Source organism: Galeopterus variegatus, unplaced genomic scaffold (genome assembly GCF_000696425.1).
Source record: "Galeopterus variegatus unplaced genomic scaffold, G_variegatus-3.0.2 Scaffold1880, whole genome shotgun sequence".
NCBI lineage: Eukaryota > Metazoa > Chordata > Mammalia > Dermoptera > Cynocephalidae > Galeopterus > Galeopterus variegatus.
Genome location: NW_007727991.1, coordinates 258668 through 274308, shown reverse-complemented (window position 1 = coordinate 274308; position 15641 = coordinate 258668). Strand labels below are relative to the sequence as shown.

The 15641-nt window shown below is 34.7% G+C and overlaps 1 protein-coding gene across 3 annotated transcripts in view; it reads right to left on the bottom strand.

Moving 5' to 3' along the window:
- Nucleotides 1–1943: 1943 nt before the first annotated feature.
- ATP2B1 (ATPase, Ca++ transporting, plasma membrane 1) overlaps nt 1944–15641 on the bottom strand; it is a 117529-nt gene continuing 103831 nt past the window's right edge. The window contains exons 19-22 of one of the 3 annotated variants that reach the window (XM_008579419.1): nt 15369–15476; nt 13247–13429; nt 12715–12868; nt 1944–5169 (exon numbers count right to left, since the gene is read on the bottom strand). In XM_008579419.1, coding sequence (XP_008577641.1) covers nt 5144–5169; nt 12715–12868; nt 13247–13429; nt 15369–15476 — 471 coding nt within the window. In that variant the 3' untranslated portion in view covers nt 1944–5143. The remainder of the gene's footprint in view (nt 5170–12714; nt 12869–13246; nt 13430–15368; nt 15477–15641) is intronic. The other 2 variants (XM_008579417.1, XM_008579418.1) reach the window with 2 other exon arrangements.

Here is a 15641-nt window from a genome sequence, read left to right as displayed (position 1 = left end):
AGCACAGATTTTAGATGCAGGGCCCAAATTCAGGTTCACAAGATCCTAGTACAATAAAGACCAGGGGCCGACAGCATGGGCTCTTGAAAGGGTCTGTCTCAAGTGTGAATCCCAGCCCTACTACCTAGACACGTAGCCTAGAGCAAGGTACTCAAACCCCCTAAACCTCGGTATCCCCATATGTAAAATGACAGTAGTTCACAGGGTTATATTTACATAATCCATACAAAGTGCTTAGCATATAGCAAGTATTCCATAAATACTAATTTATGTTGTGACAATTTCCTTTTCACAGCAAAGGAAAGTATCACTGCTTATACCTAATGATCTGAAAAGTGATTTGGAATAAATGTGGCCTTTGTAACCCTGACTTAAATTAAGAGTATCTTAGGGACTTACCTCATTCAACCCAAATCCAGATATGTGTACTACTGATTTGGGAACTAGTGTTCCTAGGATACAGGGCTGGATAAGGAAGTTGTGCCAGATACCAATCCTAAGTACATATGCACATTTAAGAAACTTTAATTCCCTATTTCCAAGCCATTAATATATTGTTCAATAATGACACCTTGAATTCAGAGGATACAGATTAAACAAGCCTACATTTAATATATTCATGTATTAGCTGAAGTGGGTTTTTTTGTAACGAATAGAGACAAGGTCAAAGAAATGGTTCTTAAGACAAAGAGCATACAAGTAAACTGTCAATTGGGAGTTTAAGGGGGAAAAGTACCAATCTGTTGAAAAAAATTATTTGGATAATTTCCCTTTTGACACATACTGATGAGAAAAGTATGGGAACACAATTACTAACTTCCCTTACCACATGAAACATTCTTCATGGTATAAAAATGCCTATTCTAAAAGAAAGGTTATTTTTTCAGATTATTTTTAGTAAGGTGGCATAATTATGCTAATGAATCACTTTTTGTTTACAAATGTGACAGTAATTAAAAAAGATAAAGGTTGACACGGGGTTTAGGTGTAAGAGTCTTAGAGTAGCGTAAGTTAAGAGAAAAAAGGCAGCTGCAGTAAGACATGAGTTCTCTAAAGGATGGGGAAGGAAAAATGTGAACAAGCAAAGGCTTATAAGAAACTCTTCCTGCTTATTCAGTTACTTTTACAAAGAGAACTTAATTCAAAATTTAATTCTAATCCATAATACATATATACGATCCAGGGTTCAGATCCTTGTACTGGCCAGCCACCAAAAAAAAACTGAAAAAAGGAAGGAAATGTTTCTTCAAGTCAGGAGGCATAATACATATATAAATTCCAATTAACAAAATGAAAAATATCTTTCACGTTATAAGTATGATACTTAAATACTCTCAATAATTTACTGAAAAATATGGTATTCATAATCGTATAAAGTTTACTCAGTATTTAAATGAGGCTGCTAATTTATGTTAATAATTTATTATAAAAACCACCTAAGGACAATTTTATTATTTTTTAACCATAGAGTTCAGGTAATTGCTACTGACAAGTTTGGATTATTGATTGAAAAAATAAACTTTTACAGTTAATGTGAAAAACCAATCTTTTCTAAAAACAAAACATTACACGCCCACGGACTGCAGAAATCATCTGTTGTGCTACAATATTGATTGAAAAAATAAACTTTTACAGTTAATGTGAAAAACCAATCTTTTCTAAAAACAAACCATTACACGCCCACGGACTGCAGAAATCATCTGTTGTGCTACAAGGGTTGAAGACGGTAGGTAGGTAGACTAGGGACAAGGTAACCACTTCCATTTTGGAGGCAAGATCATGCATATTAGAACACTGATTCACTGTAACACACCCGTAACATTTCAAGTACATTACATACTTTTCATCAATTAGATTTTTAAAATGTCGAGTAGAAAAAAGCAATTCCAAACTATGATGTTCAAATCAACTCCAATATTCAAAAAGTTCAGTCCCCATTCAGAAACAGATAAACAGTATATTTATTAAATGAGTTAAGACAAATAAACTTTACAAATAGACAAATAATAAAAGGCTCAGTGGCTAAAATAGATGGTAAGCATCATTGAAAGAAATCAACACCATCACGGTATCTCAGTTGGCTTACACGTGTAAAAAGAAATTTTCAAAGAGCAATTTCACAGAAATGAAGCCAGTTTTTTTTTCTTATAAACAAATCACCATTTCTTGGTTCAAAACTGACATCTGTTATGAAAATTACCATATCACATATTTGTAAGATGACAAGGAGTAACTCATCTTCAAAGTGCAAGTAAGTCTATTTACAACCACAAAAAAGGCAATGATGAGGAGAAAGGATTTTTTAAAAATATACAAAGATTAAAAACATTTGGGATGCAAAATTAAACAATTTTTTGGTTAGAGGATAAAAGAGAAAAAGTGATTGAATTACAGATGCTGATTTCAGCTATACATACTATATAATGGGATCCAAGATCTTTAACAGCTTGCTTGCATTTTTTTCTACTAACATAATGCTCTGGAAATTTCTGGTAGAAATTACAGTGTCTCAAAGAGAGAAATACACACTAAACATGTCTTGCTATCACTTCATGGATGTCCTAAGACCCATTTATGGATTAGAGTTAGTGTAAAAAGCCATTGCCTTGAGTTGAAAAATGAATGCTGTAAAAGCTCAATACAAATCCTTCAAAGCACATGCACTTCTAAATCTTCTGGTAATTACATTCATATTTAAGCATAACCAAAATAAAAAAGAAAATCGGAAACATTTCCCTTTTCTCTATTCCCTATGCCTTACAGGCTTCTCCAGTTAATAGGGTCAAATTTTTAGAGTTGAAAGGGTTCTTAAAGATAGTCTAGTCCACTACCCACATTTAGGGTAAACAGTTTTCCCAAGATCATGCAGCAAGTTAATGGCAAAACCAAGACGAGAAACCAGGTCTTGACTCCTAGTCTAATATGCTTTCCAGCATATCATGCTACCTCTTTTTACAGTATGATTAGCTATAAATACCTGATGAATAAATGTACAATTACAAATGCTGACAGAGCCAATCGAAGACTTGCAGAAGATTACTGCAAAGAACTGATGGAGGGAAAAAGATTTCCCCCACCCACCAAAAATATCAAGCACCATCAACTAAATATTTCTTTGCTGGGTCAGCACTCTCAGATGTCGTAGTAGTCCTCGTAAACTTTATGTCAGCCTGAGGATTGCATATCTGGTGAAATCTGGGCCCTAAAATAATGCCAGTTTCTAAAGGGTAAAGACAGAGGCAAATGAGGGAAGAAGGTAGACAGAAGAAAGAAACAGAGCTAAAGAATCCAATTGGTTTAGAGATGGGCATTCCAACATACAGTTATTACGTCTAAATATATCTTTTTAGAACCTTTCCCACCTTTTCATATAGTCTTATTTTATCTAATCTGTTATTTGGCCACTTAAAGATTAAAATAAATGTATCAAAGACAATGGTGGTCATTTTTTTCCTAAACGTTAAGACTATTTTGGACAAATTAAATTCTATGAAGAATATGTCAAACAGTGAAATTGTGTTAATTTTCTTAATCTGATTCTATTAGGTTACCACAAGGAATTAAAGCAGTACGTCATGGGGCTGTTACCATCTTGAAATTTATTCCAATTGTGGTTAAAGAGAACAGACTGATGCACCATGTATGCAGAATTACTCAGTAAAGAAGCTGAAATGTCTTTTAAAAAAACATTGCCATATATTTATTTAATAAAAGGGCATATTTATGTTTACAAACAAGTTTCAAAAACAAAAAGAAAACATGTATGCTTCTACTTATTAACCTTTTTCAAAATGCCAACAGCCCTCATGCTGTATGAAGGTCTCTAAGGATTTATTAGAAAAATCAATACAGTTCACTCACAGTTCACCAAGACATCACTGAACTAACATGTTTAGACAAAAACAAAAAGGACTAAGGATCTCTTGCAGTTTGATAGTTTGATTTAATTTGATTTGCCTGAAATAACAAAAGCATTTCAAGCATCTTTCATTATGTAGTTGATGTCCTGCATTAAACAATCTACTAAATTCTGAACAAAAGGTTATTAGCAAGTTTTCAAAAATTTTAAAAATTAAACAGTTGTTTCAAAACCATTAAGTAGTAAATGTATTTAAGAAACTAATTAGGACAGATGCCATAACTTCATTAGAACACCACTGCTCATGTTTTTTTGTTTTGTTTTGTTTTTTTAAACAAAGCATTAGTGTTATCTATTTGGCTATTAGTATTAGCAATTTATCTACAATATTAACAAGGTAAATTGTAGGCAAAAATTTAGTACAGTTTCAATAGAAACACCCCTTTTTTTCCTGAAAATACAGCAGTATTTGAAGGACTAAGTTTTCTCTGCATCAGTTATAAGGAAGCTTCCCATCTATGAACAGGAACAAAAAAAGTATCTACAAACCTTGTAAACAGATCTGTATCATTTATAAACATAAATAATCCAAATTATTAACAGCCAACAGCAGAAATTAAAGTATCAATTCAATGATCTGGGGCTCTTTGTCTAGCCCAGCTTTACTCCTCCCTCTCTCCCATCAAGGACTGAGATAAACTAAAGCTCTACTAATACACTGTTCAGGACCATTCCTGGGTTCTACTGATGATCCGCGGGTCACTTACTCTGAGTTACTGTTTATCTGTCAGTTCATTTCTCCCACCCCCCAAAAAGCACCCTCAGTCTGGCAGAAAGCTTTGCATTTTTTTAAAAAAATAAATCTACATTCGTACAAGTATGTCTTCTGTTGAAGTCCAAAGACAAGAAAGCTATCTTGTCCGTCACAATATGTGAAAAGACCCAGTTTCAATTTGTTTCTTTACAATGCAGCTAGTGTGTTAACATTCAGCTTACAATCAGAGTGATGTTTCCAAACTATGTAGTGGGCTTCCTGGGGATGAAGAGGTAGCAGACTTGTTCATTTCTATTGTAAGGTGAATTCCACTGTCAACAGCATTGTTATTTTTGTTGGGAGAGGGTGGAGGACTGGAGTTACGCTTTGTAGGAGCATCGTCTTCAGCATCAGTGTCATCAATAAGGGGGATATGAGGCTCTGAATCTTCTATCCTAAACTCAGGATGTGTCATAAAGTTGTGAATCGAACTTCTTGATTCTGGTTTTTCTAACCCTTCATATAAAGAACTACGAAATGCATTCACCACTCGAATCTGTAAATATCAGAAAACACAGAAAGATGTCAGTATGCTATTAACTTTACTTAAAAATGGTTCATTTATGAGTTTGAATCCACAAACAGCTAGGTATGAGTGAATCATATTTGCATGTAATGCAGTGGAACTTGCAATACACTGTAAAAAAAATGAATATTTTAGTAAGGACACTACAGAACAACAAAACCACATACTCTAAGAATTAAGAGGTATAGAATTCAAACACTAAGAAAATCTCATTGTCACTGGCTAAAAATTTAATAGCCATTTTATAGGATTTTTTTTCCCTAAGAAAACAAAATCAAACAAAAAACAAAACGAAAACTTAACCATACACAAGCTTAGCTGATTTCTTTTAAATTAAAAAAAATGTATTTTGAAAATAATTCAAATAAATTAAACAAAGTCAAGCACAAAGGGTTACTGTTTATCATGCTAGGAATTAGGGAGTCACTGACTATGAAAAAGCCAAGCAAATATAAGCTGAATGCCACAATGAACTCACATCTACCCCACTATTCCCTAAATTAAAAAATAAAAATAAAGACAAAACCCAAATAAATATCTATAAAATGCCATTAAACAGCTATAAATATTTGAGTATATGCCATTTATCTATAAAGTGTTAGTGTTTTTCCTTATAATAGATTAAAACTTAAATCAATTACTACAGTTCTCTGGAAAGAACAGATTAAAAACAAAACTAAATAATCCTTTGGTATTCTGTAAAAAATTTCCCAAGAAGAAGAAACAAAGTTTTAAAGTTTTCTAATACTTTCAACCCCTAAATATACAGCTCAACAATTCACCTTCCTTCTTACAAATCTGCTGTATAAATGAAAAGAGGTTACCAAAATCATCTCTTAAGACAATGATAATGAATAAATAAATTCCTTCAAATGAACATTTCAGTGTATTTTTAAAAATGTAACATAGGGTTTAGGGTCACGTGCCCACTTCTGATTATATCCTCATCTCACCTCAAAGTTGTCTTCCCTTGTTTACCAAGCCTTGTCTATAGGTTGCTTTAGTCCATATTCACTTAGCCCTTCATAAAAGGGTATAGCACAGTTGAGTGAGAAAGACGACAGGTAAAATATCTGGGTGTGAATTCCAGCTCTGCCACTTTCTATTTGAGGAATCCTACCTGGTCAAACAGGTTTCTTCAACTATAAAATGGGGGTTGTTCATGGGAGATTAAATTAGTCAGTACGCTAAAGACTTAGAACAGTGTTAGCTCACAAGTATCAATGCCAGGGCTTCAGGGATCTTGTTGAAATGCAGACTCTGATTCAGCAGGGGCATTTCTACCACGTTCCCAGGTGATGCTGGTGCTGCAAGCCCATGATCCACACTTGGAGCAGCAAGCATCTCTTCATATCGTCTTGCCACTTTATCATGCTATTTTTTTTTTCCTTTTTTTTTGTCTTTTTTCGTGTCCGGCAACGGATCGCAACCCTCAGTGTTGCGCCCGTACCGGACCGGGATCGGCAACGGGATCGCAACCCTCAGTGTTGTGTCCGCACCTCGCTCAGCCAGTGAGCGGGAACCGGTCTGTATGTGGGATCCGGTCTGTATGTGGGATCCGAACCCTCGGCGGGAGCACCGCCGCGCTCCCAAGTGGTGCACTGTAGCAGTGCGCCACCCGGCCGGACCGATCATGCTATTTTTTAATTGTATCCTATTCATGTGTTTTTACTTCAGTTCCTTAATTTGACAGATAAGTAGCAGCAAACACATTTTCAATTTCTTTTATTGCTTTTTCCCCTCCCCCTTAATTAAGATGTAAAGTTTTACATATGGAATGTAAACAATGCTTGCTAAATATACTCATTCGGTTGGTGTTTTATTGTAAAATCTTACAATTCACATTTTATACAGGTGGAAATTTAGCAAGTTCCTGACTGTCCTAACAATAAACTATGAAGTTTAAAAAAGCAAAAAGATAACTTCCTCAAAAGAAAAATCTGTTGGTGTCAGTAGGCACAGAAGAGAATACGAATTGGAGGATCAGCCAGCAAACTTGATGGGTGATGAGAAATGTCTGAGATGACACTGAAGTTGTTGTTTATTTGACTAGGTTGCTGGTACTGCTGCCAATGGAGATAGAGAAACAGTTAAGTTTTGTGTCTGTGTCTGTGTGTGTGTTTACCAGTCTGGGTATAGAAGAGAGCAGTGAAAAAATCAAGGAGGAAATAAATACATTTTCTGAACATGTTAAATTTGGAAAATATCTAGAACTCAGAAGAAACATATGGACTTAAGTTAGAGATCAGGGAGTTAGTGAAGCTCTAAGAGGAGCAGAGTGTAAAGACTGAGCAGGTAAGGGCAAGCAAGTGTATGTGTACACACACACACCTGTGGCAGGCAAATCAGACTAAATTTCTTTTTTATCAAAACTTCAATTTTGGTAAGATTTTTTTCTGTCTGGAAGAATTTAATAAAAAAAACCTAGAGACATTTAATTCTAACCACTTTATAAATGTTGAAACTGCGCAACTGAGAGGGTGGGTGGCTGACTTGTCAGGTCACTTCTAATCAGTGCTAAAGAGTCTTGGAACCCAGGTTTCTAGACTCCCAGTTTCAGGTTCCTTAGATGTCAGTGAAAGACAAGAACATACAGATGGTTATGTTATGGCTAACTTCATTAGAAAAAAACATTTCATGAGATTAAGGTTAGTGCTTCCTCTTCTTCCTCTACTTAAGCCACATGACAGTGGTTAGTTTCAACACAGTCAAAGGACAGCTCAACAATGCTCCAAACAACACAATTTCAAAGAACAGTTCTCACGTGAGATACACACAATAAAATCTAGATTAACCAAGAATTACTGAACCAGATTTTACTTTCTGCTTTTAAAGAACATAAATAAGAAAGCACTCTTGATGTAAGGCACAATGTTGAACTAGCTCCGATCTTTATTACCTTCTATATGTTTAATTCTCACAGTACGGTAGTAATTCTGAGAAAAAGAATTATATGCACAATATTTTAGGTACGTAGGAAACAATATTAATACCACAAGGAATTCAGTTTAAAAAGAAACTTTAGTAAACGTAATTACCCATTTTTGAAATGCAAGCCTCACTATTTTATCCAGGCTTTTTACTCAATTCCTACTGAAAATCTATTGAGGCCTTCTATGCACAACATAATTATACCTCCTAAAATTATCAGAATTAAGAAAAATTCAATAACTCCTATGTCAAGAAAAATTTTTTTAAAGTAAATTATTCAACAGAGGGAAAAAACAGGGAAACATTACATAAAAGATATATATAGAAACAAAAAAATTGAAGTGATTATTGTAATTTTAAGAGACTAAAAATAAAGATAAACGATACTTTAAATTTAAATAACAAATCAAAACAAGACCATGTACCCTTTCAAAACCAACTATTTTTCTACCATCCTACCTTTGATAACACAAAATAACAATATTATTGCCCCAAACATGGTATATACAAGGAGATAGCTCTAAAATACTTGGCTATTTAGTCACGAGCTGATATATCTTCTACAACAGACTGTTAATTTTGAAATGTGTATTCATCACTACTTTTACTATGTGCACTAACATAAAGAATTGTAACAGTAAAGTAAAAGATACTTTGCAACAAGAAAGAAAATCTTAACTGTTTTCCAAAGTTGGGTATTTGCATATCTAATTTTCTCAAAAGAAGAACCACCTAGGTACTGTGCAATGTTTTAATTTTCTGGAACAGGGGTTGGCAACTTTTTCTGTAAAGGGCCAGAGAATAAATATTTCAGGTTTTGCGAGCCACACAGTCTCTGTCATAACTACTCAACTCTGCCCTCCTAGTGCAAAAACTTCCATAGGCAATACTTAAATGAATTGGCATGGCTGTATTCCAATAAAAACTTCTTTTAAAAAATAGGCAACAGGCCAGATTTGGTCCATAGGCTGTAGCTTGCTGACCCTTCACCCAGAAGACCATTTTTCCCCCTCAATTTTTCCTTTCCAGGAAGGCTTAGCTATTTATTCAGCAAAAGAATTAACAGGCCAGATTTGGTCCATAGGCTGTAGCTTGCTGACCCTTCACCCAGAAGACCATTTTTCCCTCTCAATTTTTCCTTTCCAGGAAGGCTTAGCTATTTATTCAGCAAAAGAATTAATAAGTTGTGTAGACTGATATTAGAATGATATACTTTATAAATTTTTTTTAAAAAACACCTACAGAATGTCTTCTCTAGAGATCTTTAAGAGTAAAGAGCTGACAAATAAATAAGGAGAAAAAGATCTCTGCAGAGATGTTCCAAGTTTAGCATCTGACAAAGTTGAACTGGATTATTATTTCTTCTATTTAGCAAAGCAAGGACTCCAAATAAGAGTTAAAGAAATTTGACATCCACAGATATTTCTAAGACTATCCTCTATTAGGGCAGAAACATAGTGAGAAAAATCAAAGTTCTCATTAAACATACTAACAGTATTAATTAATTCTATATATTGGCTAATGTTCTGTGGCACCTACGACAATGCTCCACCAGTGAGGTTCAGAGAAATTTATGGTAACAAATTACTGAAACTGTCAGTATATAATGATAACCCCATTAACAAGATAAGATTCATCCCTGGATACCTCCTTACACTCCTAGAACATAGGATATACAATAAAGAAACACTTCAAACCTTGATGAAGCAACAACTACAAACCTTCCTTTGCTATTCTCTGAAGTATCTCTCTACTCCCTTGGCTATAAGGTCCCAGCCACTCAGAAGTTTCGTGTACAGTTGTGTATGAGAAAAAAGCCTGGGGTGGGTGTGCATGTGCGCATGCATGTGTCTGTCTTAAAACAGTTTGTCTCTGATTTGATATTTAATATGAAGCCTGGAACACAATTAGACCGAGAAATACAGTAGGTATAGTATATCTAAGGTCATGTGACACTTCTCCAAATGAAAAAAATTCAATTACCTAAAAAATTGTTGAAATGAAAATGAATATACATTAGCCATGAGATAAACTTGTCAAAAAAGTTTAACATGAGGTTAATCAGTAGGAAACAATGAGACAAATACAGAATATAGAACATTTTATAAGGCAATTAGCCTGGACTCTTTAAAACGTCAATGCATGAAAGACAGGGAATGAACCCAGGCTGGAGATTAAAGAGTCATAACACACACTGTCAATGACCCTTTCTTGGTTCCTGGATCAAAAAAGCTATAATCAACATTTTGGGGGCAACTGAAGAAATCGAATATGGACTGTATATTAGGTAATACGATATCAACGTTAAATTTCTTGGACGTGGTAATACAGAATAGAATGATTATATAGGCGACTTCTTATTCTTTGGAGGTACATGCTAAAGTATTTAGGGATGAAATGTCATGATATCTGCTACTTTCAAATGGCTCAGAAAAAAGAGTATATATTAATATATAGATAGACAAAGCAGATGAAATAAAACAATAAGTGGTAAATAGAAGTGAAGGGTATTCACGATAAAAACTTTCAATTTGTCTGTATGCTTGAAATTTTTCAATTTAAAATTTGAGTGGGGGGGCCGACCCCGTGGCTCACTCGGGAGAGTGTGGCGCTGGGAGTGCAGCAGTGCTCCCGCCGTGGGTTCGGACCCTATATAGGGATGGCCGGTGTGCTCACTGGCTGAGCGCGGCGCGGGCGACACCAAGCCAAGGGTTCCGATACCCTTACCGGTCACAAAAAAAAACAAAAACAAAAAAAAGAGGGGAATGGGTCTTTCAGGATAAAGTCTTACTTTGGCTCCTTCTTGAGGGATATAAACAGATGCTTACTTTCCATTACAGCTGCATCAACCATTCACAGTTTATTATTCTTTTAGTATCAAACTATTATCACTGAGGCCTGCTCTCCTCAACTGGTGAATTCTATCAAGGTCTACTTGGGAGTCATTTTCTTCAGGTCAATTTTTTCTGACTTCCCAGGGTGGGCTAAGGACCATGTTACAATATTCTGTGTTTCAGTCTCATGTAGAAATTTCTGACTGCTTGTTTTTCTCATTAGACTGTAGGATCTTGAGGTTCTAACAGCCTTGACATATGGTAGGCCATTTGTAAGAGTCTGCAGAACATTTACTTTCTAGGGCTGGGTGGTAAGAAGCCCTAGAGACACTGTGAAATGTCTACAATGTGTCCTAGGCACACTGTGAAATGCACAGACATAAGGAGAGTAGCATGCAACTGACATTACATGTACCAGGCCAGGTAATTTACATCTACCATTTCATACAGGTAAGTAATTTTTAAAAGGAAGACTCCTAACTGTTCGATCTGTATGTAAACTTAATATCCTAACATTACATTTAGGGCACTTTCTGCTCTTTGCTTTACATCATTTATGCTGCCTTTCCTGATTAGCCATGGGCAAGCCATTGAAACTCCAAGTCAGTTTTCACACCTGTAAAATGGGAATAGCTCTTGTTCTGCCTGTTTTACAACACTGTTAAAAATACCAAATGAAACTTACTTAAACAACAGGGAACAAATAAGCATTGAGTAAATAGCCTGCACTGTTTTGTCCCTTAATTCATCCTTCTCCAGCTTCCCCACGTTCTTCCAGCACTTAACTGGTTGGAGACCAAATGGAAAAGATATGTCTCTGCCCAATACAAAGCTATCCTCAGGTTTCTCAGCAGATTTTGGGGGTAGGGATGGGTTTACATCTTTAGTACCTCCAATACAGTGAGAATCCACCATGAAATCAGAAGACCCTAACTCCTAGCCGGGATAATACAGATTATAAGGCTTTTAGGGAGTTTGCAATTTACTGAAAACCTGAAAGAAAATTTATAACAGTCAATTAATAGAAATTTCATGTTCAATAATTAATCAACAGTACACTCTCCCTACTTCTTTTGAAATTTAACAGAACATTTCTTACCTATGATGTAATTTTGAACTAAACGGATTATACAACAGAAAAAACCCCACAAACTATAAATACCATAAAACTACGAAGTTTATATAAGAACCCCCCACCTTCCCCCCCAAAAAATCCAAAGCAAGGCAAAGTTCAGCTTAAGAAGGCAAGCAACTGGCTATATATACTGAGAATTTTTCTTCAGACTATTAACTTCGTTTCCTAACTGAACAAAATAAAAATCAAAATGCTAAATTCATTTTTAGCTTTCAAAATGCAATTTCCTGGTCCTGTTACATCAGTTTCAAATCACATGCTTCTGGGAACCATGCAGTATAAACATTTTCAAAGGCATATACTCAAAAATTTATAGTAGTTTCACAAATTCTAAGCTACAATTTTATTCCCCATATTAACTATTAGGAGTTAGCACAGAGACAAGCTCACAGATTTCATATCTAATCTTTGGTAGCAATTGTTCCAGCTGTTATCTAGCCCTCTAAGAAATAAAACAACAACAATGACAACACTTTGAGGTCTCAATCCACTTTACGAAAAGAAAGCTTTATGAAAAGCCTGAACAATGAATTTAAACATTAAGGAGAAAATGAGAAACGTTAGGTGTGTGAAGTAGGAAATGTTAATTTCATGCACTTAGGAACACACACTCACACCCCACAGTAGTAGAAGCAGTAGAAGAGGAAAACACTACATGTGTAGGGGTAGAAATATTTGTTACATCATGATGCTGGCTGGCGATGGAGGGTTGCCGCCTTAGAGCCCCCTGAATGGAACTTCCACTCTGGAAAGCATTCACTACATCCATCTGCAAGGAATCAGAGATTGTGACAGCTTGCTCAGCAAGAGAGAGAGAGAACAAGAGAAAGGACCATTCCATCTATCAACATATAAAAAGTAAAGAAAAAGGCACTTTTTACGGAGCAGATAAATAGGCAAGAGTAGCATTTTGAGATGAAGGGGAAAAAAAAGGCTAGGAAAAAAGGAGCTTAGGGGCATATAGACACATTCTTTCATAATCAGTTAAAGGTTTCACTCATTCCAGGCACCAGTACTATTTTTCAAAAGAATAAGTTTTGTGGGTTGGGAAGGCTAGAAAGGAAGTTAAGGAACACACTTGAACCTCCTCCCCAGGTCAAAAGCCCCTGCTCCCATCATCTCTCCTACCTCTCTACCAGGCCCATACCTGTGTTTGGATTCTGTTCAGACCTCTAAACCACAAGATCTGGCCACGCCGCAACTCCCTTTCAGCATGATCAATCTCTTCAACATCCTCTGCTAATTCCTCTTCAGGTATTTCTTCCTTTTGTGTTCCATGGCCAGCTTCTTTTAGGAATTTTAAACGGCTAGTTGGAATTGTTGAAATAAGCTACAACACAAGGGAAAGAACTTAGAAACAAATCATATCAATTACAGTTAAACTGATCAACTTTAATACAAAAGGTATTAAAAGTTGCAAGAGCATCCAACTATCTTTACCAATGAAGCAATGAGATCCTGTTGATCAGTCTCTCTCCCAGAACAAAAAATATTCTTCTCTTAGGTATACAAAAGATTTAAGTTTGAAGGGTAAAAGTTTTCTTGAGTGGAAATTAACCTGATTCTATTTTTCATATCTTAATTAGAACAGTCAAGACAGTAAAATTGTACATCGTGCTTTTATATATATATTTACTTACACTCTTATTAGTTGTATTTATTTCAAATAAAATGGCAGGTGGTTTTATTGAATGCAAAACAAATTTACATTTCATTAGTACTGTAAGAGTCCAATGAGAAAAAACATACCAGAATTCAAAAAAATCATCGAGGTTCTACTGAAAATAGTTTTGTTTGTTATAGGTATTTATTTTTATAAAATGTGACTATTTGAAATTGGAGTAACACTGATTGATAAGGATACCAAATAGGAACAGCTGCTCTACAAAACAAAGATATAAAAACTACCAATTAGCTTATATATGTATTAGCTTATACCCTAGATCTACTGACCACCAAAACCAGTGCTCCTTCTACCATGGCACACAAAATCAATGGACAATGTCAACCAGACAGTAACTTAAGCCTGCTGGGTATGTAAACTATATGGAATTTCCTCTTCCTGAAATTAGCCAGATTTATGGGGAGGTTGTGGGGTTGTGTTCTGCCTATCAGGGAACATTATGAAATAATTAGAATGGTAATCAAAGCAGAAATGTGGACCAAGTATGGATCATACTTAAGAATATATCTCTATTAATGAGGTCTTCAAAATAAGTAAGAAGAGAAAACTCAGAACCTAGAAACGTAATTAAGAAAAAGGTGAGACTGAAGAGATATAAAGATGGTGGGGGCGGGGCAGAGAAGTGGTGGTAGACTAACAGGCACAAAACTATGCCGTCTACCTTAAGTGAATCACTGTGCAGCATATGTGCTGAAACAACACACCATACCCCACAAATATGTACAAGTAAATGTTAAATAAAAAAAGAAAATAAAAAAAATCAAACTATAAAGATTGAGCAAAATTTAAGTAAAACCTAAAAATTTGATTTGATTTACTTCAGAATAATAAATTAATTCATACAAGTTACATACTGTAACAGATGTTAACCTTCATTTATGAAAGTGTTAGAATAGATTCTTTGTTAGCTAGTTTTGTAGCAATGGTAATGGGCTTAAAATGAACAATGCACATCATTACCAGTTATCTTTAAAAAATAATGACATGCATTTGCAAAGTAAGCTGCCTATAGTAAAAATGAGGTATATCTCATTTTCAGGCATTGTATTTTATTTATACACTGGTAAAGTTATTTAATCCAAATAATCTAAAATGTCATTTTGTGGCCCTTTTTTCCAGATACCATTATTTTTAAAAAAACGTTCTCTAGGTAAAACTCAAGATTTTTCCTATGCTACATTTTGAATTAAATTATAGCAAAATGATGGAGTAAGCGTTATGTTTACAATTTTTGTAAAAAATTTTACTCTGAAAATGTAAAGATGGTTCAGAGTAAAAGATACAGATATTAGCATTCTAACCAGCCATAAATATATTATCTTTAATACATGATATAATACCTGTTCTAAAAAAACAAGTTTTAAAAACTATACAAGAGATTAAAATAGCATTTTATAATATAGGCATAATAATAATAAAGTGACATACTAGAACAAATATTAAAAGAATATATTCCTGAATTCCCTTTCTTGACCCAGAATTGTAACTATTTAGAATCAAGCAGCAAAACCGATTAAGAAAACACACACTAGGAATTTTCAAAAATATCAGTTTAGGTTTGAACAAAAACTGTTAAGATTTTTACCTGGCCCCAGAGTAATGTTCCCATTCCTAGGAATATTGACCATAGCCACTGTTCTATTGAAAGTTCTGAACAACTGAAAGGTTTTCCACCAAACTGCACAATTATTATCTGGAGGAATAATCAGTGGGAAAATTTATTTAAATCTTTAAAGTTTAAAATTCATACACTTTAAAAAATACACAAATTTATGTCCTCTAAACCCCAAGCTAAACAATCATTATACTGATGAACTGCATTATAATCATCATAGATCAAAATAAGTCACTGAAATCA